The sequence below is a fragment of the Macrobrachium nipponense genome, chromosome 32 (assembly GCF_015104395.2).
Source record: "Macrobrachium nipponense isolate FS-2020 chromosome 32, ASM1510439v2, whole genome shotgun sequence".
Lineage (NCBI taxonomy): Eukaryota > Metazoa > Arthropoda > Malacostraca > Decapoda > Palaemonidae > Macrobrachium > Macrobrachium nipponense.
The window spans coordinates 25,592,535-25,618,655 of record NC_061094.1 but is presented as its reverse complement, the minus strand read 5'-3'; the positions used below and the strand labels follow the sequence as shown (position 1 = coordinate 25,618,655).

The following is a 26,121-nucleotide window of genomic DNA, read 5'->3' as shown; positions in this document are numbered from 1 at the left end:
TATATATATATATATATATATATATATATATATAAAACATTAAAATCAAGAGGAGATACCGAGACATTTCAACTTTTAATTAAAGTAATTTTAACTCAGGATACTGAGAATTTTTCAAGAACATAACTTACAAAGGAAAACAATATGAGGTAACACATAGTAAAACCATTAAAAAGTTAAATTAAGCACAAAAAATAACAAAAACAAAATATACTTGGTGGAAAATGCAGCTCCCAAATTGGAAATACACAAATAAGCAATTGGTAAAATTATTCAACAGCTCGTTTTACTTCAGTCTTTAAGAGTAAAACTTTCCAGTAATTCGCTTTTCTTACAAAGACCATTCTCAAGTTTATATCTCTGAGAGTTAATAAGGCACCCTTAAACATACAATCTGCCGTGTATTGAAGAACTTTAAAAGGTTACTTTAGCTGAATGCTTGTTGATAGGATGGTCAAAGTTTATTCCATTACAAAAGATGGCACGTGAATTGTTTTTGAATATCTCATTTATCTTCTGCCACTGTCTTTCAGTTTTTAATTGAGTTTGTACACCCCTTCTGCTGGCACTACTGGTTTGTTACAACAAAGTGAGCTCTTGACAGAAGGATTGTTATTGGAAGCAACATTTTTTAAGCAACAAGTTAATTACAATCGTTGAATCCTCCTCATTGTATTATAAAACTAAAATATTTTCATACAAAAGTGCTTGATCTGTCACTACTAGAAAACTTTTACTGGTTCTTTGGAGGTAACCATCAGCAGAATCAAATAGATAACACAATTCTTCTGCAATTGCACATTTTGAATTTCTTTGTGCAAACCATAATCAGACATTGTAATGCTTTCAAATCATAACTGAAAAACTTATTTTCTGCTTTAGGGTGATGGCTGGAAAAACTGTAAATAAAATATTCTGAACTGTAGGTTTGCAATAAAATTTTGAATCTAAAACTGTTGACGCATCTCATACAGACTGTGCCATGATGTGAACTAGCTTTATTTTTTTCTATTTCCAATCTAAATTTTGTGGATGGTAAAAAGGCATTCAGAAGTTCAAAAACCCTAAGGCATCCCTATCCAAAGGCAACAGGCATATCATGCCACAGACATATCTGCACCATTTCAGTGTAAAATTTGTTATCATTAAGAAGATATTGCATTTCATAAAATTCCAAACATACATTTGAAAGAGTTGCATACGATTTTCCATTGCCAAACCAAAAAGCTGTTGCCAAAAACTATGAATTTAGATAAAAGTTGTATCAATTATGGACAATTTTATCAGATTAAATAAGAATATTGTGTATAATGGGAAGTTCTGTTTCATTTAAGACTACATGGCAATTTCTGTTCCCTCTCCCTCCTTCCTAATGATCCAGGGAAAAAATAAAATCGACCTTGGAGCTGTTACTGGTAACCTTGTTTATCTTCTAATGCCTGATAAAGGGAGAAGGTCCTCTTGTGACTCTTGGCCAGGAGTCTAGCATCATCACTGACTCTCAGGTACATAACTCTACAATCCCCGTGCTCACTGGCATGGCACCATTCATACCTTGATCAAGAGTCGGTAAGCTCTGAAAACCACGATGCCACATGGCGAGATACAGTGGATGGACATGACTGCAACAACTGAAAGCATCCTGCTACTAGCTGATGTCCAGAGATAAGGTTGGCCTGGATGTGGGAATAAGCATAGGCACTGTCATCATCAAATACAAACTCATTTCCAAATGCTCCAATAAGTCATGCATCATCAGTCTATACAAAAATGAACAACCTAGGGAAAACTAACATAAAAATGAGATCAATTGAATCATTCAGTCACTTTTGTGATACAGGTCATATTCAATCTTTACGTCCTGTGTTTTCCTAGAATAATTATTTCTTCTGAGGTAGCCTAGTTTGTCCATCGAGACTAAGGTGAAAAATTCAATAGGCATTATAACAAAACTACAACTAATCGTTTTGTTAGCTAGGAAACTTCAAGCGCTACATTTGGTCCTCGGAAGTAAATCTTGTTACCCTACTCTTTCACAGGCGAATGCCAGAAGTTTGCCTCTAATGAAGTAGAGTAATGCATGCGCCATACTAATTAGCAGAAATAATTTTGTTACAAATTTCACCTATTATTAAGATGAAGAATTCAAGAATGTAATATTGGATGTGGAATTTCCATCTAGACTCTTGAGTCTGAAGTAAGACTCACTTCGAATTCTGGCAACACTTGAGCTTCTCTTTGAGGTCTAGCAGTTACAAGTTTGATAACCACAGCTGCATTCCTTTTAAGGAAGAGAGAAACAAACTTATTTGTATCCAACTGATAAACTAATTCATTTTACTTTTCCACCGCCAGCAACTAGTTTGCAAAGTAATTTTCATTCTTGGAACTATCTACTACACGAATTACAGCAATACAAGCATTAAGATATCGTTAGTTTAGTAAACTCGTTTACTGAAGGTAGTGAGGTAATCCAATCAAATTTTGTAGGCTATGTGAAATGCAGATAATATGAAGAACTCTAAAATCTTAATTCTACCCTTTTCCTTTCAACAGATACTGGTAGCTAAAGTTCTGAAAACTATGGGCAACAAGACTAAGGTAAGAAAATGCTTTTATTTTCGTAATACCAATTTAGGTTGCTTGGAAGGCAATTAATGAATGCAGGACATCGAGAAGAAAATAGGAGATACCCTCAAGGAAGAACAGAAATTATGTAGCATTCGGAAATTGAATTGTAATTTATCCTTTCTGCAATTATTTTGTGCATTTCTGACTGCGTTAATTCAATCTTATTGCTTTATTATGAAACTCAACGCTTCTTTTCAAGGAAGTTTCAATGTCACCATTTTGTATTTAATTTTCCTCGTAATATAGTTTTATCTGGGTCAACATTCAAATTGACGTACTGAAAAGGCAATAACAAGGCAGGAGTCGTATTTCATTTAACACATATCCATTTTCGGACTTACACAAATACATCACATGCTTGGTGATAAATAAGGAGACTCTCCTTTCCATTCATACTGACCTGAGAGACTCAAGATCAAGAAATGGAAATGCTGGAGGGTCATTTTGCCAAAGCCCGATCTACCAGCTACACAATCTTTCAAGAACATCTACTTTTGCATTCAAATCATCCAGCACACCGTATCTTAATCATTTTTGGAATTCAAAAGGAGAGAGAATCAAGACTTTTTCAAATACTTTCACTTTCATTTAAATATATACACATATGCATATGAACTGGGTATATGGCTTTTAACTGAGTGGAAAACTGGATTGCTTTACATTCTTATGCATTAGTACGTATTCTTGAGGAAATTTTATATGTAATTTTGTACCCTGTTTTCTCGCTTTCTATGTAAGCTACTAAGGGATTCAGAGCCGACGAAACACGGTTTTTTGGCAACACCTTTTTATCAAAGCATCGGACAAAGTGTATATTTTATAACCTTCCCTAATGCTTGCAAGTATTATTTAGTATCTAAGTTCAAGAGTTCAGGTACTTATCAGAGTAAAAGAAAGCGAGTTTCCTGCACTAGAGCCATCAAAATCGCAGTAAGAGTTTTGAACACAATACGTAGTGATGTTAACCTATGAGGTCATGAGGCCTCCAGGCACAGTGAAGAGAAGTTTACATATGGGGAAAACGTTTCTTCACGGTGGCTCTGCCCACTTGCTGATGATATATATTCCCTATTCCTTAACTGATATTAGCACCCATCCTAGTCTTCAGCTATATCAATGATGGCGAGCGGGATTTTTCATTATCCCAATGATTGCATTATCATTCTCAATAATTTGATTTTATATATATATATATATATATATATATATATAGATATATATTATATATATATATATATTATATATATATATATATATATATATATATATATATATATATATATATATATAGGGATTTTGACGTAGGAAAAATCTATTTCTGGCGAGGAAGCCGTGGACTGGGTGGTTTTTTTATAGTGTGGGGTCCCGGGTTGCATCCTGCCTCCTTAGGAGTCCATCGCTTTTCTTACTATGTGTGCTGTTTCTAAGAGCACACTCTTCTGTATGAGTCCTGGAGTTACTTCAGCCTCTAGTTTTTTCCAGGTTCCTTTTCAGGGATCTTGGGATCGTGCCCAGTGTCTCTATGATTATGGGTACAATTTCCACTGGGATATCCCTATACCTACTTATCTCTATTTTCAGGTCTTGACATATCAGTTTCTTTTTCCCTTTCCCATCTACTCTGTTTTGCAACATCAATGAGTGATACTTTCTTCTTGATTTTGTCAATCAATGTCACGTCTGGTCTATAGGCACTTATCACCCTATCTGTTCTGATACCATAGTCCCGAGGATCTTTGCTTGATCGTTTTCTATCACTCCCTCAGGTTGGTGCTCGTACCACTTATTACTGCAAGGTAGCTGGTGTTTCTTGCACAGGCTCCAGTGGAGGGCTTTTGCCACTGAATCATGCCTCTTTGTGTACTGGTTCTGTGCTAGTGCTGGGCATTTGCTTGCTATGCGGTTTTCTGCATATGGGTGAGATGTTATTTCACCTATTGTTCTTTGAACTTGTCTGGTTCTTGGGGCCTGATCTTGTGCTGCTGTAAGCATTCTTTCTGTTTCATTGCTGGCCAGTTCTTTAGCCAGCCTTATGTATGCCCGTGCATTGGTTTGTTGTGCTATTCCTCCGTTCTCTTTGTCATTCTCCTGTCTGTATATTTCTTGGTCTTCATCTACTTTTATCAATCCTTCTTCACATGTTCAGGAATCTGAGCCACTTTTCTACACTGGTTTTTAGATATCGCCCCAGTGCTCTGCTTTCAATGTTGACGCAGTACTCTATGCTTAAGTAGTCCTTTCCCCCCTTCCTTTCGTGTTATGCATAGTCTGTCTCTATTTGCTCATGGGTGTATTGCTTTGTGTATCGTCATGCGTTTCCTAGTTTTCTGGTCTATGCTGCGGAGTTCAGCCTTCATCTACTCCAGTACTCGTGCACTGTATCTGATTACTGATACTGCCCATGCGTTTATGGCTTTCATCATATTTCCAGTGTTGAGTTTTGACTTGAGCATCACCTTAAGTCTCTGCATATATTCTTTCCTGATCGTGTCCTTCATCTCTTGGTGTTTCCTATCCTCTCCTTGTATTATTTGCAAGTATTCTTTTGTATGCTGACCAAGTCACGTTTTTCTTTTCCAAACCCCATCCTGATGACCCCAGATACAATACTTATAGTCTGGATTAGGGTATCTTGATGCTCTTACCATACAGCTTGATGACATCAGATGGTTAATTCTGTTGCCTCCTTTCTGAGCTGGTACCCAGCATCCATCTTCTGCAGGACTTTTGTTATGGAAATCATGGGCTACTACGAAGTGTAGTGGGGACAGTGAGTCGCCCTGGAAGATCCCTCTCCTGATGTTAACCTCTGCTAGTCTTATTCCAGAGCTTGTAAGTATTGTATTCCAGTTGTGCATTGTATTTCTTAGGAAGCTGATGGTGTTTTCCTCTGCCACATATATTTTCAGGCATTCTATTAACAATGTGTGTGGTATCATGTCGAAGGCTTTCTTGTAGTTAATCCATGCCATGCTTAGGTTGGTTTTCCTTCTCTTACTGTTCTTCATTACCATTTCGTCTATCAGCAGCTGGTCTTTTGTGCTCCCACACTTCCTTTCTGCAGTCTTTCTGTTGGTAGGGGGATGGTTTTGTTTGTTATCTTCTAGGTAGTTGAATAGCCTATCACTGATGATACCTGTAGTAAGTTCCACATTATTGGTGGGAAGGTGATAGGCCTGCAGTTACTTGCTATACTTCCCTTGTTTTTGTCTTTCTGTAGTAGGGATATTCTCCCTGTGGTCATCCACTTGGGTGCATGGTGGTTTGTGATACAATGCTGGAGTTGCTCTGTTATTAATGGGTGTAGGGCCTTAAAGTTTTTGAGCCAGTATCTATGGACTTCATCGGACCTGGGGCTTTCCAGTTGGGCATTTTCTTTAGTTGGTGTCTGATTGTGTCTGTCGTGATCTCAGTGAATTTTTGTCTTATTCTCCTCATTTCTTTAGTCTTGACTTCCTGGAGCCATGTTGCATGTTTGTTGTGTGACACCAGATTGCTCCACATGTTTTCCCAGTCTCTTACTTAGTTTGGGTTTAGGAATTTCCTAGTGGATGTCTTCCCCTCTTAGTTGGCTGTAGTATAGTCTTTTCTGGTTGGTTCCAAATAGTTTGTTCTGCTGGTATCTTTTATTCCTGTTCATATACCACTGGATCTTATGTGCTTTGGTTTTAAGTCTCTGTTTTATATCTTCTATTGTGTTGTTTAGTCCCCTCCCCTGTACTTTGTATTTCTCGTTCAGTTTCTCCCTTAGTTTCTTGCGTCTTAGCCTCTTTTCTGCCAACTCTTTCAGTTTACTCAAGTCTGATCTCATCACCATGATTTGTTTATCCCTGAACCCTTTTCATGGTGGTTGCTGTTCTGGTTTCTGTTGGGTTGGTTGTAATGGTGGTGTTGGTGTTTGTATCCCCATGAGTTCTGCTACTAGTCTTCCTCCTGCATATGCCAGGTTGTTTGTTTCTGCAATACCAGTGGTGTGTATTAGTCTCATTATTTCGTTAACTACGCTTGTTTTCTCCCTTAATTTCTGTGTTGTATGCTTTCATGGAGGGGATCTTTGTTCTTTCTGTATCTGGCTTCATCCATTGTCTGATCTTTTCCACCCATTCCATCCTCTCTGTTACTTCTTTGGGGTTTCTTCGTGTGTTGTTCTCTGGTAGCTCGTCATCTCTGTCATCTTCTGTGGTATCGTCTCTTGATTCATCTTTTTGTCCTTTGTTGCTGGGTGTTATTTCTCTGTTAAGTTCCTCTCTTTCTGCTGTGGAGAGCCAGTTTTTTTCTTATGTTCTTTACTTATTATTATTATTATCATTATTTTGTGGAGGCTTCATTGCAACTTCCACAGCAGTTGTCGGGACCAAGGCCAAGACAGACAAGGTCTATCCATTTGGGTGGGGTCACCTCCCAACTGGGGTAACTATGTAGGTGATGAAATATCTTAAAGGTACGGGGATGTCTGTGATATGATGGGTCTGAGTAGGTTGTTTATTTTAAGTGACTTTACTGTGCCATAGCAATATCCCGGGCTAGTCTCCCACAATGTTTGGGAAAAATGTTTTCATGGCATTGTGGGTTATCCTTCTTTGCCTAGTCTAGCCATTTTCTTCTTTAACTGGTCTGTAGGGTTTTCTTTTGTGGAGTTTAATGAACTTCGTGTGTCGTTTAATATGTTGTTCATCTTCTTGTATTCTTGTCTGTACATTACCATGTATATAGCTGTTTTGTCACCTGTGTATAATAATGTTTAAGTTGTTTTTTAGCTCTTTAGCGGCATCCTTTAAACTCATCGTTAATATCTTGCTTTGATTGTGTCCTCTTGTCTGGTTAGCCTCTACCAGTAGCTCTTCAATAAATGTCTTCCATGTCGATTTTGCCCTCGTGTTCAATTTGTTGCAGATTGTCTATTATTTTTTTCTGCTTATTTGTTCTTTCAATATAATAGCAATTTAAGGAGTAGTTAAAGAATTCTTTTTGGTCGTCAGTGAGTTCTATTTCTGTCAAGTTGATGTAGCCATCTTTTTTAAGTACATTCCTCACTCTCCCACCATATAAGTTGTGTAGTTTCTTTGAGTGTCTGATTGTCTGATGTCTTAGATTGCCTCATGTCATTCTAATGGCATGCATGATGTCCTGCTGTTATTGTTCGTTGGTGAGGTTGCATATGGTCCCCCATCTCTCCCTCTTCTCTTGTTGCAATATTCTTAATCTGCTGGTGATGTCTGTGATTCTCTTTAACCAATTGATATTAACGCACATGCACAATGTTTGTGTCTTCATAGTGGTTTAAAATTGCTAGTAAAGGTAATACATCTTTGGAAGACAAAAACAAACATTTTTTTTGTCAGTCCCTAGTAAACAGAAATAAATTAAAGTTCATGAGAAATTAAAGAGATAAATTATCTCTCTCTCTTGCCTGGCACAAGATAAGTCATAGCAGTTACACTCTCTCTCTCTCTCGGTTTTAGTTGGAAGGGTTAGAAGTACATATGTATATATTTTTAAAGGAACTAATGTTTAAGATGACTTTGAAATTATAATAATAATATAATTTCAAAGATTAATACAGTAGGATAGGATAATAATTTGAGGTATATTTGATGGTGAATGTTATTTAAGGTATACATTTAGTATTTGAATTTTCAACATAAGCAGTTGTAAGAATTTTAAGTGGGGGTTCTAAGTATTCGCGGATTTTAACTATTTAACTGTGTTTTATTATGAAGTTTAGTATGGATTTTTCTGTGAAGATGTCTATTAAAGTCTGAATATCTTGTCTGTTGCTTGTTATAATGCCAATAACCGGTTAATGACACCTCTGTTAGGTACGTTATGGTGCCATAACCTTATTAGGTGCCGATAACCTTATTAGGTGCTGATAACCAGAACTTGGTGTGTTATGGCACCATAACTACGTTAGGAGTCGATAACTGGAACTCAGCGTGTCATGGCGCCATAAATCGCCGATTTTATGGCACAGGCAAGCATCATAAAAGTGGATTGCCATTAACCGACTCCGATATTTATACATATATTATCTCTTGTCATCAACAGAGAGAAAACTAACCACTTAATATTTTATATCCAATTTCCAATAGAATTTAACCAAGATTCATTGGTCTGGTTTAATAGGCAGTTAAGTACCATCAATTAAGTTCAAATTGTAGTTCATAAATCTTATGTTCAGACATGTACTCTTCAATTTCCTTTATCTCTTATGTCTTTTAATATAAATTACTTCAAAAAAAAAAAAAAAAAATTCAGAAATCCTACCTTCCTCAAGACTCCCCTGTAGCTATCAAATAAAAAATTATCAAATAAAAAAAGGTGCCAATGACTTCAAAGACAAAGAAACTTTGGAAGGAGTTTACCCGTTTTGGAACAGAGCCTTACGGTACAATAATACGCTGCTGTTTCTCTTGCTTCTTTCTAAAAGGGAAGACACCGAAAACTGCATCTGATCTGAACTTAGTACACCTTCTGTGTGTGTATATCTCTACTATTTGGGTTGGGTGTTTTCTTACGCTCTTGAGAAGAATTATCATACTAGGGTAATCCTCCACTTTAGTTTCTGAGTTATGTATTTCTGTGGGTAAAAGTAGATCTACTGATTATGCATAGTATATAGCATCAAATTTTTAAAACAATTGGTCCAGCATGTTGTTTTGCTTTTTCATCGTGTCATTCTTTTCCAGGGAAAAAGAGGCCACATCAGTGGTCTATTCAGTATAGGACTCATTGCTGTTGGGAGTCTATTCACCTTTGTAGGAGTCTGCTGCACAATCTACTATTATCCAACTGACTGCTCATTCAGCTCTGATTTTCTCCTCTGCTCGCCACGACAGGTATTGCTTCTCATGGCAATAATAACATGCTTCACTTCTGGAGGTTAGTAGCAGTGGTAGGTATTAAATGTATAAACACAACTATCCATATTACTATATTATAAAAGAATAAAAAATGCAGCAACATTAAATAGTACCTGAATAGCTACTTATTTCTAGATTACATTTACAAGGGGAAGACAAAGAGAAAACTTGAAATTATAAGGCCATTTACATATGACATACATCTTTATACCTAAAGTAATGTTATATACAATATACTGACATATAAAATGCAAGATCAAGGATATATCTGAAATATAATCATAGGACTTCATTGCTTGACAAGTAATTCTCTGACTTGCTTACAAATTTTACTACTTTACTACTTAACTTGCAACTTTTACAACTTCATTCAGTTAATTGGTTAGATTTGCAACTTTCCCATGCCAGGAGAAAATACTCTTTAATTCACTGGGCAACAGAAATGAATAAATTTTTACGTACACACACACACAGACATGTTTTGTTTTATATATATATATATATATATATATATATATATATATATATATATATATATACACACATATATACATACATTATATATATATATATAATTATATATAATATAATATATATATATATACATATATATATATATCAAATTACACCAGGGACATCGGTTATCGACGATCCGGTTTTTATGGCTGAAAATAGGTGCTGAAATGCACTGATTTCTGGTTATTGGCATTGATACATGCCTAACAGTGGCACCATTAACCTGTTATTGTCGCCAATAATCGCCGAAAACCGCCAATTTTCAGTTATCATCAAGCCATCAGAATGGAATCCCCACCGATAACTGGGACTGCCTGTATATATTGATACAACAGAAAAATTCTGTCGAAAGCAGAGTACGTACTTGCATAAACATTCTTTTTATTGTGAACTAGTTTTGGGCTTTTAATTTTGGCAGTGAGTTCTGACGTGTTTCATTTTATTTTATTTAAGTGGATGCTTTTTTTTAATATCTTTTAGATGCCTGATGATGGAGTATGTAAGAGTCTAAAACTAGTTGTAATAAAGAATATTTTACCCAAGTACTGGGCTATTTTTGTTTCTCTCTCTCTCTCTCCTCTGGTCTCTCTCTCTCTCTCTCTCTATATATATATATATATATATATATATATATATATATATTATAATATATATATATATATATATATATATACATACATACACACACGCATATATTATATATATATATATATATATATATATATATATATATATATATATATACTATATATATTGAGTCTGATCACATCACCGTGATTCTATAATACGCTTTAAGCTACAAATGTCCTTTAATACCTAATTCGCTCTACCTCAGAATTAGTATATTTTCATATATTTTGTTAACTAAAGGGGAATTTTTAGTTGATAATAATTTCGTTGGCTCTCGGCCGTGAACCTAGGAACCAAGAATGAGGACATACAGTGAAGCACCTTTAACCACACAGCTACCACGATAAGATATAAGTCTATGACGCCTCTCACCTACAATCCCTGTCGCGCTTATGGTATTCGTTGTTTTGGATTCGGCATCAACCCTCCTCTACGACCTTGATATTTGTGTACTGCTTTTGTCACACACGTAGCCAATTTATGAGTCTGATCACATCACCGTGATTCATATATACACCATTAACCTACAAATGTCCTTTAATACCTAATTCACTCTACCTCAAAATTAATATATTTTCATATATGTTAACTGAAGGGGAATTTCTCGACCTTGAATAATTGTTTAGTGCTTTTGTCATATGTAGCCAATTTATGAGTCTGATCCCATCACTGTGATTCATATATACGCATTAAGCTACAAATGTCCTTTAATACCTATTTGCTCTACCTCAGAAATAATATATTTTCATACATGTTAACTGAAGGGAAATTTTTTGTTGATAATAATTTCATTGGCTCAGAGGCGTAAACCTAGGAACCAAGAAATAAGTATGTACAGTGAAGCGCCTTTATTAATGTGTTTCCATTCAGTGGGAAAAGGAGAAATTTAAAGAACAGGAAAAAAGCCCAACATACTTTTAACTACTTAAGTCCTGCTCATTCTTCTTCTTCTTCTTCCCAGCTTGTTCCCATTTTTATATGGGGTCGCCGTTTCAGATGAGCCGTTTCCATCTATTTCTATCTTGTGCTTCTGCCTCATCAATTCCCTTCTCATGTAAGTCTCCTCTCACACAGTCCTTCCATCCCTTTCTTGGTCTCCCTCTTTTTCTTCTTCCTTGCACCTCCACCCCATAGTATGTCTCCCAGCGTGGTCCTCATCTCTCCTCACGTTGTCCATACCAATCTCAGCCTCCCCTCCCTGCACTTTCTTTGATACTTCCACCACCTTAGTTGACCCCCTTATGTAGTCATTTCTGATCCTATCCACTCTTGTTACCCCAGACATCCACCTAAGCATTCTCATTTCTGCCACATCCATCTTCTTCTGCTCTGCTTTTCTCATGCTTGCTGTTTCCGTACCATACAGCATTGCTGTTCTTACCACCGTCTTGTGAAAATTTCCTTTTAACCTAAGCGGCACTCTTTTGTCACAAAGAACTCCCGAGGCGCTCTCCAGTTGTTCCAGCCTGCCTGTACCCGATGTTTTACTTCTTCTTCCATACTTCCTCCAGCGTTAACAAAAGATCCCAAATACTTAAACTTATCAACTCTCCTTATTTGCTCTCCACCAAGCTGAATACTTTCTCTATCATCCCCCTCAGTGGTGGTACACATATATTCTGTCTTGGATCTACTTATTCTCATTCCTCTGTCCTCCAGTACTTGTCTCCATCTTTCCAATTTCACTTCCAGATCTTCCCTGCTCTTTGCACACAGAACAATATCATCCGCATACAATATGTTCCATGGTACTGTCTCCCTTACTTCCTCTATTATAACATCCATCACATGTTAAAGATAAATGGGCTCAGAGCCGACCCCTGGTGTAATCCTACTCTCACCTCAAAACCTTCTGTCTCCCCAACACTGCTCCTCACTCTGGTAAATACATTCCGGTACATCTCTTGTATCAATCGCACATACTTCTCTGGCACCATCTTCTCCCTCAGGCTCCTCCATACCTCTTGTCTCGGGACTTGGTCATAAGCCTTTTCAAGGTCAATGATACCATATGTAGGTCCCTTTGTCTTTCCCGAAATTTCTTCCATTATTTGCCTCAGACAAAATATACCATCTGTTGTTCCCCTTCCCTTCATAAGTCCTGCTCATTGGAAACATATATTAAGGCGAGAAATATATGGAAAACTTCGTAGAACCACAGATGCACTAATTAGAAAACTGGATAGAAAATTAAACAACCTTATCAACAACAGTGATTGGAACAACAATGCTAGAAGTGATTGTGTAGTGAATCTATCAAGCAAATAAATAAGTGAAAATGCAGTGCGTGCATTAGGCTTTGGTTTGTCTTTCTTCATTTGCAACAAACCTCCAGCTTTATTAATACTAACAACATATCTATATAAGTTTGAAAAATACTGTGACCTACCACAAAACCATCTAGACATTATCAAAGGCATGACATATTGTGCTACGAATGCCTATCATGAAAATAATTTCCTCGCTTGCTACGAAAGTTTAAAAGAACTGAAGAATGATACTACCTTACAAATTACTAAGGCTGATAAACACAATAGTTTAGTAGTTCTGGACAAAATTGATTACATAGCATGCATGCATACTTTATTAGTAAAATCCGTTGGACCAAGTAGTAAAAAACTTTAATTTGAGATAAAAAAGAATTGTTGTGTAAATCAACTGTAAATTGTCCCTTATTACCTTATTTATATGGCATAGTTAAAACTCATAAGGAAAACAACCCTATGTGGCCAATTATTAGTACTGTAGGATCAATTGCGTATAAACTATCTGAATATATTACTAAATTGTTATTCCCACTACTTGGAACTGTATCTAATTCACACATCTGGAATACTCTTGATCTTGTGGAAAAATGAAATAACATTGTATTAAACCCTAGTGATATCTTTGTCAGTTGTGATGTATGTTCCTTGTTTACAGAAAATCCCTATTGACTCTGTGCTAGAATAATCAAGTAATGAACTTGTATTGCATGAATTACCTTGTCCATTAGTCACATAATTTAGCTGATTAACTTGTGTATTTGTACTTGCAGATTTACTTTTAATGGAGAATATTACAAAATAATATTTGGTATGGCCATGGGTAACCCTTTATCACCTCTCCTTTCAAACTTATTTATGGAATTTTTTGAAAGACAACAGCTCCCAAATATCACACATGTCCTCTTAAAATTGTCCAGATATGTAGATGATATCTTAGTAGTCTTACCTGTTGGTATCAATGTAAAAGATTTATTGTCTAAATTGGATAATAATTTAGTGCCATCCATCAAATTCACTGTTGAAATTGAAAATAACAATAACATCCATTTCCTAGGTGTATTAATACATAGCGAGTCTTTCCAATGTAATATCAGTATTTATAAGAAACCCACAAATAATTTAACATATGTACATTTTTATTCTGGCCACCATCTTAATATCAAAATATCCATTTTTCTTCCTTGTTCTTATGTGCTTTGCGGATTACGAGTCCACAATATCTTGCCCAAAAAATAGAATACATAAAAAAGATAGGATATAATCTCTGTTACCCACCTCATATAATTGATTTATGTTATCAAAAAGCTCACAAAAAGTTTTATAGTGTTGCTAATAATAAAAAATAAACACGTAAAAATGTACTTAGATTACCTTACTTTCGTGGATTTGAAACTATAAAATCAATATTTAAATCTTTTAATGTTAATATTGCGTTCTCTTATAGCAATACCATTAATGGTATACTAATTAAGAATAGTCTCGTAACAAATAACAAAATTCCTTGTAAGGATTGCCCGCCATTTTATGTCGGTCAATCAAGCAAAAATTTAGATTTACGAATTAAGCAGCACATGTATTCAGTTACAACTGCCCAGATTTCAAATGCACTATTTATCCATCTGAGTGAATAATCTCATTGTATAAATTGGGGCAATAGCTCTATAATTGCTAGGTCTAATGATTAATTTCAAGGAATTTTCTTGAATCAGCGATTATACAAAGTCCCTAATAAAAAAAACTAAACCTAAATCTTAGTTTAAGATTGTACCATTTGGAACCATATATTTGTAAAATGTTTATGAAGGACCTTAAAATAAATGAATTAACTATTAATTAATTAGTCACACATGTTTTTACTTATAATTTTCTCTCTCTACCTCTCCCTCTCTCTCTCTCTCTCTTGCTCGCTATATTTATATCCTATGTTTGTTTCTCACTCAATGTTTGAATATATTTGTAAATTTCATGTTATAAATACAAAGTGTATTGTTTTTCCGAATTAAATGCCTTTGACAGCACCCCTCCTAAATCCTTAATCTATCCTTCGGGAGTTTGCTAAATTTGTACAGTCCGGTCATATATGCCTCCTTGTTTTTTTAAATGTATTGTTGTCTGACTAAATTACCTGTGACCACGTGTGGTGGCTGCTTCTAAATCTCTAATCTAGCACATGGGCGGTTTTTCATTTCTTTAAAGTGAATTGGACCTTTTGTTAATCCTGTATTGTCCATTAGTATATGCTTACCTCTACTGTGTTTCTCTTTGTTCTGATCAGGCTTACCTTAGGTAAAGTGTCATTAAGACTGAAAGATCTTGGCAGGTCCAGTCTTTTCCTTTTCCTCTGTGACATCACCTTTATTTATACATAGAATCACGTTTTTATATGTTTTTGTGATTAAGTTATATATATATATATATATATATATATATATATATATATATATATATATATATATATATATATATATATAGGTATAAGCTATGAAGGAAAAATAAACAACGGAGTTTCTGCAAGATCTTTCGACTCGGGGTCCTTTATCAGCAGGCAAACTGACTTACATGAGGAATTTACAGTACAGGAAAGGTCGTATAACTGACAGATAGGGATTACAGTGTAGGCCCCCCCGTATTCGCGTTCTCCGGATTCACGGACTCACACATTCGCGGATTTCTCTCGGGAACGTTTCCCTGCATTTTTCGCGGAAAATTCGCGCATTCGCGATATTTTTCTATGAGAAATATCCACAAATTCCTGGTTTTTGTTATCAATTTCATCATAAAATGCACTTTTTGTGATAAAACTATTAAAAAACCATGTATGAGAATTTTTAGTGGTTTTTTCTTAAGTTTTAACTAACAAAATAGGCTGTTTTTATTATAGTGTTTTTTTATAGAGGTTTCCAAACATTCGTGGATTCTAACTATTCGCGGGTGTCTGGTACGCATCCCCTCCCCGCGAATACGGGGGGGCCACTGTATAAGGAGATTAGTACCTAGAATCCGGCACACCTGGAGAATGAGTAACCTTTCCAAACATGCATAAACATTGGGTACAATTTTAAAAACAAAAAAAAATTAAGTCCCACTGCTCAAACACAGGATGCTAGGTACTAATCTCCTTATAATCCCTATCTGTCAGTTATACAACTTTCCTGTACTGTAAATTCCTCATGTAAGTCAGTTTGTCTGCTGAGTAAGGGACGTTGAGTCGAAAGATCTTGCAGAAACTCCAGTTGTTTATTTTTCCTTCATGGCTTATACCTTTATTTTAAGGAGTTATCATGTTCCAAACTTTTGTGATTCAGTTTATACATACATACATACATACCATACATATATATATATATATATATATATATATATATATATATATTATATAGATATATATATATATATATGTATATATAATATATATATATATCATATATATATATATATATATATATATATATATATATGTGTATGTATATATATATATATATATATATATATATATATATATATATATATATATATATATATATATATATATATATATATATTATATTATATATACAGGCAGTCCCGGGTTACGACGGGGGTTCCGTTCTTGAGACGCGTCGTAAGCCGAAAATCGTCGTAAGCCGGAACGACGCTTGGATAAATATGTCTTAAACTAATAAAAAAGTTAATAAAAACCTTACTTGTAATTCTTTGGTTACACTACATGTTGTTTCCTGTAGTTTTATGTACAACCTGGAGTTATTTTTTCATAAAAGAATGCTGGTTCTTGAAGGTAAAACTATTGTAATCCTCTGGTGACACTACATTCTTGAAGTTTTTATGTACAACCTGGAGTGATTTTGCAAATCTTGAGGGCTACAAGAACAGCTGATTACTATTTACGTATCATATAGACTAATTAAAGAGTAAATGTATCTTTAAATAGGCTTATATATTAGTATCAACAAAACATTTCCTGCCATGAGTCAGAGGCCGTTTAATGAACGAACACTTCTCTGTCCTATCTGTTCCGAAAAAAAAATAAACGTTACGTCAATCCCCGATACCATTGTTGCCAAAGCGTCTCTCTCTCTCTCACTCTCTCTCTCTCTTCGTCTCTCTCTCTCTCTCTCTCTCTCTCTCTCTCTCGATCAAATTACATTGGAAACTTGACATAACGATTGCCCTAATATACGAATGTTTTGAGATATAACAGAAAATTTTGCGAAAATACAAGCTTTGATATACAACGAAATATTTGAGATACGATTTTTGCCGACGAGTTTTGTTAGTTTGTATCGGTGACCGGGGATAAATTGGCGTTCAGTCTGTTTGTTTGTTGGTGCTGCATGTTAACACGTCGTTGTTTAGTTCGTTGTATTTGCGCCTATTTTTCGTGTTATTTTTGGTCTATTTTATTATTAACCATGGGTCTCAAAGCTAAAGACAAAGCAGGTGATAGAAAAAAACCCAAGAAAATGATTTCGATGGAAGCAAAACATGAAATTATAGCAAAGCATGAACGTGGCGTTCGTATCGTCGATTTTGCAACGGGAGTATGGTCGAAATCCTTCTACAATATCCACGATCATCAAGCAGAAGGAAGCTATAAAAACCCCCGAGACCATTGTTGCCAAAGCGTCTCTCTCTCTCTCTCTCTCTCTCTCTCTCTCTCTCTCTCTGATCAAATTACGTACTGGATAATGTCTCTCTTTGGATACTTCGATTTTGCCAAATATTGAGGGCTACAAGAACAGTTGATTACTATTTACGTATCATATAGACTAATTAAAGTAAAACGGTATCTTTAAATAGGCTATATTATTAGTATCAACAAAACATTTACTGGCATGAGTCAGAGGCCGTTTAACGAAACGAACACTTCTCTGTCCTTAACTCGGAGCGTCGGAAGACGCCTCTCTCTCTCTCTCTCTCTCTCTCTCTCTCTCTCTCTCTCTCTCTCTCTCTCTCTCTCTGATCAAATTACTGGATAATGTCTCTCTTTGGATACTTGGAATTTGCGTTGTAATCTAACCAGAAACTTCGTTTTGTTATTATTACTGGAAACAAGCAATGATTTTTTCATTATTTGCGCTTTTGGACTGTTATATGTAAACTAGTATTGTATTCATTCGCTCGGAAACTAGTTCCGCATATGAGGCGTCACTAAAAAACATAGAAAAATACAACATAAAAAGTGTCGAAAATCATCATAATCTCAAACCGTTTAACGAAACGAACACTTCTCTGTCCTTAACTCGGAGCGTCGGAAGACGCCTCTCTCTCTCTCTCTCTCTCTCTCTCTCTCTGATCAAATTACTGGATAATGTCTCTCTTTGGATACTTGGAATTTGCGTTGTAATCTAACCAGAAACTTCGTTTTGTTATTATTACTAGGAAACAAGCAATGATTTTTTCATTATTTGCGCTTTTTGGTTTGGACTGTTATATGTAACTAGTATGTATTCATTCGCTCGGAAACTAGTTCCGCCTATGAGGCGTCACTAAAAAACATAGAAAAATACAACATAAAAAGTGTCGAAAATCATCATAATCTCAAACCGTTTACCGAACGAAACGACTTCTCTGTCCCTTAACTCGGAGCGTCGGAAGACTGCCTCTCTCTCTCTCTCGTCTCTCTCTGCTCTCTCCATCTCTCTCTCTCTCGTCTCTCTCTCTCTGCTCAAATTACTGGATAATGTCCTCTCTTTGGATACTTGGAATTTGCGTTGTAATCTAAGCAGAAACTTCGTTTTGTTATTATTAACTGGAAACGAAGCAATGATTTTTCATTATTTGCGCTTGGGGACTGTTATATGTAAACTAGTATGTCATTCATTCGGTCGGAACTAGTTCCGCATATGAGGCGTCACTAAAAAAAGAAAAAACATAGAAAAATAACAACAAAAAAGTGTCGAAAATCATCATAATCTCAAATTTTTGTTGTAATCTAACCAGAAACTTATTTTTATTATATACTGTGCTAAACTATAAAGGATTTTTATCATAGTATGCATTTTTTAAAAGCGTCGTTAACTCGGAGCGTCGGAAGCATCAGCGTCGTAACCTCGGAACAAGCGTCGTAACCCAGGACGGATTTTTCCATTGAATATTTAAGAAAAAGCGTCGTAACCTCGGAACGTCGTAAGCCGTGAACCGTCGTAACCCTGGGGGACCGCCTGTATATATATATATATATATATATATATATATATATATATATATATATATATATATTATATATATATATATATATATATAACTACAGGCTGTCCCAGGTTACGGTGGGGGTTCCGTTCTTGAGACGCATTGTAACCCGAAAATCGTCGTAAGCCGGAACATCACCAAAAATCCTAAGAAAACCTTACTTTTAATGCTTTGGGTGCATTCAAAACTATGTAAACTGCATTCTTATTGCATTTTGCATAAAACAAACCTTCAAATATTGATTATTTTGAATTTTTGGTGGTGTCACATTTCTTCTGCCAGATGAGCTTTGTAGGCTCGTAACCCTGGAACATGCGTCGTAACCCTGGAAATAATTTCTGATCCATATAATTGAAAAGCGCCTTAACCTCGAACGTCGTATGCCAAACCCGTCATAACCCGGGGACTGCCTGTGTATATATATATATATATATATATATATATATATATATATATATATATATATATATATATATATATATATATATATGTACATAATATATATTATTTTTAATGATATCATTTAATTTTATTAAACTTACTAATACAGTATTAATCAGTTAATATTTGAAAATTAGTAAATCATTTTTGTATCATAAAAATGTATTTAGTCATGAAAATAACACCAAAATACACTAATTAGTGAATATTTTTCATCAGAAAAACCAGTGAATAAGTGAGTATGGAGGTTGACTATATATATATATATATATATATATATATATATATATATATATATATATATATATATATATATATATATATATATTATGACTGGTAAAAATGTTGTTACAACAGAATTCCATCTAATAAAAGGAGCCCATAAAAACATCAAAATATAGAGAGAAAAGTATTATATTTCAAAGACTGCTGTCTCTCTTCAGGTATATGAATGAGAAAAGTTTACAGAAAAGGTGGTATTTATACCAAGAGACCCATCCACAGGTAAGCCAATTTAGGTCACCCCCGCTGATAATCTTCCTTTATTCTTTTGAAGCGTTGGTTGAATGAAACCTTGTCGATCACATCTGAATCACATGCTCCTTTTGAGATGTTCATTACCTGCCTCTCTTTTATTAAGGCAAATTCCAACATTTGACTCTTGTACCGGCGGTTGCTGCTATAAATTATACGTCACAAATTCAGTTTATTCTATGGTTTATGTTCTTTTTATAGTTGAAAATAGCGGAGTTCTGTTGTCCATACTGTGGCGGAATCACAAGCTCAAAAACAAGCTGCAGAATCCCCCCCACATATACCTAATCAGTCCAGCTGCCCAACTCACCCCAGTCACTTTCTACTTTATCTTCAGAATACAGCAGGACAACTGAACAATACCTACAACTAGAAAAAATAAAACAAAAAACACACAAACACATGTACTTACCAACTCCACCAATCCAGATACTCCGGGCTATCCTGTGCTGTCCGCGGGTCGAGGTCACAGAGATACCAACCACAACCCACCAAAACCAAACAACACAACAACAAAAAGCAACACAACAAACACAACAACAAGAACACAACAAAACTGGAAACACACCCAACAACACAACACCCAAAGACCACACCCCCACAACTCAACAACAAACAAGAACACAACCACAACCTAACAACACAGCAAACAACCAAGGAACACAACCACAACTTCACACATAACAACAAAAACTCAACAACACAACAAAAGACCTCTGCACAAACAACACAAAAAAGGCAACACACACACCCACTAACAACGCCAAGAAATCACAACAACACAGGCACAACAACTCTAAGCAAACAACATCAAACTTAGCAACAACTAAACAACAACAAAACAAAACACAAAACTCAACCAATTTCCAATGCCTTCAATAGAGTCCTCCAACACTACTACCCATCACCAGCTCTCACCAAAGATTGACTGAAAAACTCACTCAAAACACAGAACTCTGATCTCTACCAGCAGACAACCCAGCCAGAACTCACTAACAGCCATACAGTCGTTAACTATCCATACAGCAATTACACCCCCCCCCCCCCCCACTCTCTCTCTCTCTCTCTCACACACACACACACACCGATGTTTGTCAAATGGAACTCCATAACTCCTCCATAATACTTAACTGACCGTTTGTGTTGTATTAATCTCTGGGGAAGTGATTTTCCTGTAAATCCGATGGAAGATTGGTCACAGTCCTGGCATGGGATTTCATAAACCCCTGTTTACTTGGGGAATGTCTTTTGTTGGATGTTTAATCAGGGATTTGGCTAAGGAGTTTGGGTAGTAAATGCAAAAGGGTTGAGATTTTCTGAGGGTCTGAGTCACTGTCTTAATCCTGTCCAGGTAAAGAATTTTTATTTTATTGTTGGGTGTCTCTTTGTCTTGTTTTGAGGGGTCGATAGAAAATTATGTTTGCTTTGTGAATTGCTTTCTCATTATATGGTCAGGATACTTTAAAGACGAAAGTTGCTTACGAATTAGTTCAAATTTTTTTTTCCAGGAAATCTTGGGAACAAATTCGTAAGGCTCTTTAAGAACAGGTTGCTAGCTACACCTATCTTGATAGCAATGTCGTGATAGCTAAAGTAGTGAATGTATGAAAGTAAGAACGTTAGTTTTCTGTATAGGGTAAATTTGTATTCTGTCGTGTCTGATTATTGAAACATCAAGAAAAGGAATTTTGTTTTCTGTTTTTCCCATTCACATTAAATTTGATGCTGGGCACTAAATGCATTTAATTTGAAAGGAATTCATTAAAATTGCCCCACCCATTATTTCCCAAATGCTAGAATATCATCTACATATCTCATCCAAAGCATGTTTTTTGGTTTTATTGCATTTATTACTGTAGTTCAAAGTATTCCATGTACAGATTGGCTAAAAAACAGGTCTTAAAGTACTCCCATACTACACCCAAAGTTTTGCTTATAGAATGATTCCCGAATGAAAATATGTATTAGTCCGCATAATTCAACTAACTTTTATTATTTTGTCAAGCACCCATGGGAAATGATCTGAACAGGGGGATATTTTTTTCCCGCCTCAAAAACTGAAGAACGTCCTGTATTGGTACTTTTGTAAATAGGGAATCTACTCAAGGCCTAAAAGTTTTATGTTGTGAAGTGGTATATGTGGCTTCTCTGAATTTGTCAAAAAACAAAAATCTTTCATTTACAAAATTTCTAAATGGTTAGCTGGCCTCCTTTCCCCTTTTTTTAGGCACTTTTTCTCACAGACACATTAAACATTTTTCCTTACGTACGTCCGTGCAGTAACTCTTCCAAAAAAATCATAAATTTTTTTGTCCGATTGTCATAATGTTTGCACCATTTTAAATTAGTCATTACATAAAGTTTTATATATGGAAATGTGCGCAATTTCATGTAGAATACAACAGCAAACAACCCTATGGTTGTAGCTTTTATCAGTTTTGAAATATTTTCATATATTAATGATGTGCCAAAATATCAACCTTCGGTCAACTTTGACTCGACAGAAATGGTAAAAAAACGCAATTGTAAGCTAAAACTCTTACATTCTAGTAATATTCAATCATTTAACTTTATTTTGCAACAAATTGGAAATCTTTAGCACAATATTTCGCTTTATAGTGAATTTATGAAAAAAAAAAAACATTTTCCTTACGTCCGCGCGGTAACTCTTCCGAAAAAAAATCAGAAATTGTTTCGTCCGATTGTCGTAAAGTTTGCACCATTTTAAATTAGCCGTTACATAAATTTTTATGTATGAAAATGTGTGCAATTTCATTTAGAATACAGCAATAATCAATCCTATGGTAATAGCTTTTATCAGTTTTGAAATATTTTTATATAAATAAACGATAATTGCCAAATATCAACCTTCGGTCAACTTTGACTCGACCGAAATGGTCGAAAAACGCAATTGTAAGCTAAACTATTAATATTCTAGTAATATTCAATCATTTACCTATATTTTGCAACCAATTGGAAGTCTCTAGCACAATATTTCCGATTTATGGTGAATTTATGAAATAAACTTTTTACCTTAACGTCCGTGCGGTAACTCTTCCGAAAAAACATAAATTTTTTCGTTCGATTGTCGTAATGTTTGCACCATTTTAAATTAGCCGTTACATAAAGTTTTATATCTGAAAATGTGAGCAATTTCATGTAAAATACAACAAAAAACAACCTATGGTTGTAGCTTTAATCAGTTTTAAAAATATTTTTATATAAAGTACAGGCAGTCCCCCGGTTACGACGGGGGTTCCGTTCTTAAGACGCGTCGTACCCAAAAAATCGTCGTAAGCCGGAACGACGTTCTTGAAAACATGTCCACAGGGAAAATTTCACTACTAATTTGCAATTTTTTCTTAGGGCCGTATCTCTAAAATTATCACTAATTTACTTTTTTCATGTGCAACACTGTGTATTCACAAATTACTGTATATTTTCATTAAAATACAAGAGAGAGAGAGAGAGAGAGAGAGAGAGAGAGAGAGAGAGAGAGAGAGAGAGAGAAATAACTCTTTACGTTTCAATAGATTGAAATGAATGTCTGTAGGCAACTTTTTCCCCCTCCCATAAATACTATATTTCTCCAGAGAAGAGAGAAGAGAGGACTGTGCAATTATGTTTGTCTGTCTATCAATTCTTTTTGCTGAGAGCGAGAGAGAGGAAGAAATAGAAACACCAGAAAAATGTATGACAGAGTATCTTGGTGAGAGAGAGAGAGAGAGAGAGAGAGAGAGAGAGAGAGAGAGAGAGAGAGGAGAGAGAGGAGAGAGAGAGTTGTCCTTACAGTATTTAAAAAAAGAAGAGAAAAAATGGAATGATTATTGTATTTAAAATACTCAGATATGAATTTTGTACTTATAGTATTATTATTGGAAAATATTAATGATAAACTTATTACATACACGTCCATGAAAAATGATCTCATCTCGTGAGAGAGAGAGAGAGAGAGAGAGAGAGAGAGAGAGAGAGAGAGAGAGAGAGAGAGAGAGAGAGAGAGAGAGAGAATTACATAAAACCATTAAATTCGTTGACCATCGTATGGCATTGTTAAGCTCGAGTGTCCACTCGAGTTTGAAGTGGGAAATTGATACAGAAAAAGACAAAGGGAAGAATTTTCTTTTGAAATTAGTTATCGTATTATTACTACTTCTATTATTATTATTATTATTATTATTATTTGAAAATATAATAAACACGTGCATCTACCATAAAAATTCTCTCATCTCAGTAAGAAAGAGGAATTATCCTTACAAGTGAAATGGAAAGGTAATTTTTTATCTCTTTAAAATACGACCATTATGAATTTGTAATTAAAGTTTTATTATTATTATTATTATTATTAAATAACTGAATTATCAATAAACATTTTACATACTAGTACCATAAAATTCTTTCATCTCGGTAAAAGTATTAGAGAGGAGAGAGAGAGAGAGAGAGAGAGAGAGAGAGAGAGAGAGAGAGAGAGAGAGAGAGAAAGAGAGAGTTAACCTTAATTAAAAGTGACATAGATAGATTAGTACGTATTGTATTTCTTTAAAATACTTATCACATATGAATTTTGTAATTACAGTTATTATTATTATTATTATTTGAAAGTATTAAAAACAAATAGTAAATGAGAGAGAGAGAGAGAGAGAGAGAGAGAGAGAGAGAGAGAGGGGGGGGGGGGGGGGGGGGAAATGTCAGGACCACGTGATTGCAACACTGCAGCTCTTCCCCCGAATTTCCCCCTCCTGGCTGTCACAGAACTTGATATCTGACAGTTTTAGTACCTGAATCTCAAGAAAAGGTTACTGGAAGTTTACTTGAAGAAGACGGATTTCCTTCATTCTTCCATAATTTTTTAAATATAAGCTAAAATCTTACTAATTCACTATGGTATTTTCTTTAATGAATTGATCTTATTGTTGTATAAATTAATATTAATATTTGAAAATAGTAAATCATTTATTTATCATACTAAAAAACATACATCTTTGTAGTATAGAGAGAGAGAGAGAGAGAGAGAGAGAGAGAGAGAGAAGAGAGAGAGAGGAGAGAGAGAGAGAGAATTAGTGATTATTTTTGTTGGAAAATACAAAGAGAGAGAGAGAGAGAGAGAGAGAGAGAGAGAGAGAGGAGAGAGAGAGAGAGAGAGAGAGAGAGAGAAACTGTGCTAAACTATAAAGGATTCTTATCTTATCATAGTATGTGTTTTTTAAAAGCGTCGTAAACCTCGGAGCGTCAGAAGCGTCAGCAGTCGTAACCTCGGAACAAGCGTCGTAACCCAGGGCGGATTTTTCAATGAATATTTAAGAAAAAGCGTCGTAACCTCGGAACGTCGTAAGCCGGACCCGTTGTAACCCTGGGACCGCCTGAGTGATAAATAGAAAAAATTTGTCCTTCAGTCAAATTTAACTCAACCGAAATGGTCAAAAACTGCAATTGTAAGCTACAACACTTACTGTCTAGTAATATTCAATCAATTACCTTCATTTTGCAATGAACGGGAAGTCTCTAGCACAATATTTCGATTTATGGTGAATTTTTGAAAATAAGTTTTTTTTTACGTCTGTGCGTTATGAATTCATGCATCATTTTGTGATAATATTTTCTCTGTGTTGCCTTGATCATTTTACAATGTGTTGTATACCAAAATGATCGCAATTTAGTGTACAATATAACGGAAAAAAATTAACTCGTTAGCTTTAACCGTTTTGCTCACAGCACAATTTGTATACAATTATATATGCAGCTCTGTCATATATCCCAATATTTTACATATGATAATGATATTTTTTTCATTCTGATGGTTGCATACTACTCTTCATGGCAATGACAAAAAAAGGAGCAAAAAATGAACTCTTAATCTTGAAAACTAAGCGTGCTGTGATTTTTTGAAAAAAACATGTTTTCCGCTTTGGCGTTCACTCGCAAACGCCGCCGGCATACGGGAGACGATTTTTAAAATACCGCTTCAGCGTTTAAGGGTTAATTACGGTATACATTTGGTATTTGAACTTTCAAGACAGGCAGTTATAAGTGTTTCTGTTTCTTCCTTCTTT

General features: G+C 35.2%; 1 protein-coding gene across 1 annotated transcript in view; it reads left to right on the top strand.

The window, feature by feature from the left end:
* The first annotated feature begins 2,551 nt into the window (after positions 1-2,551).
* The window catches only part of LOC135207105 (uncharacterized), a 28,537-nt gene continuing 4,967 nt past the window's right edge, over positions 2,552-26,121 (top strand). Inside the window, exons 1-2 of the mRNA XM_064238707.1 lie at positions 2,552-2,601; positions 9,321-9,513. Of these exons, the coding sequence (XP_064094777.1) occupies positions 2,584-2,601; positions 9,321-9,513 (211 nt within the window). The 5' untranslated portion in view covers positions 2,552-2,583. The remainder of the gene's footprint in view (positions 2,602-9,320; positions 9,514-26,121) is intronic.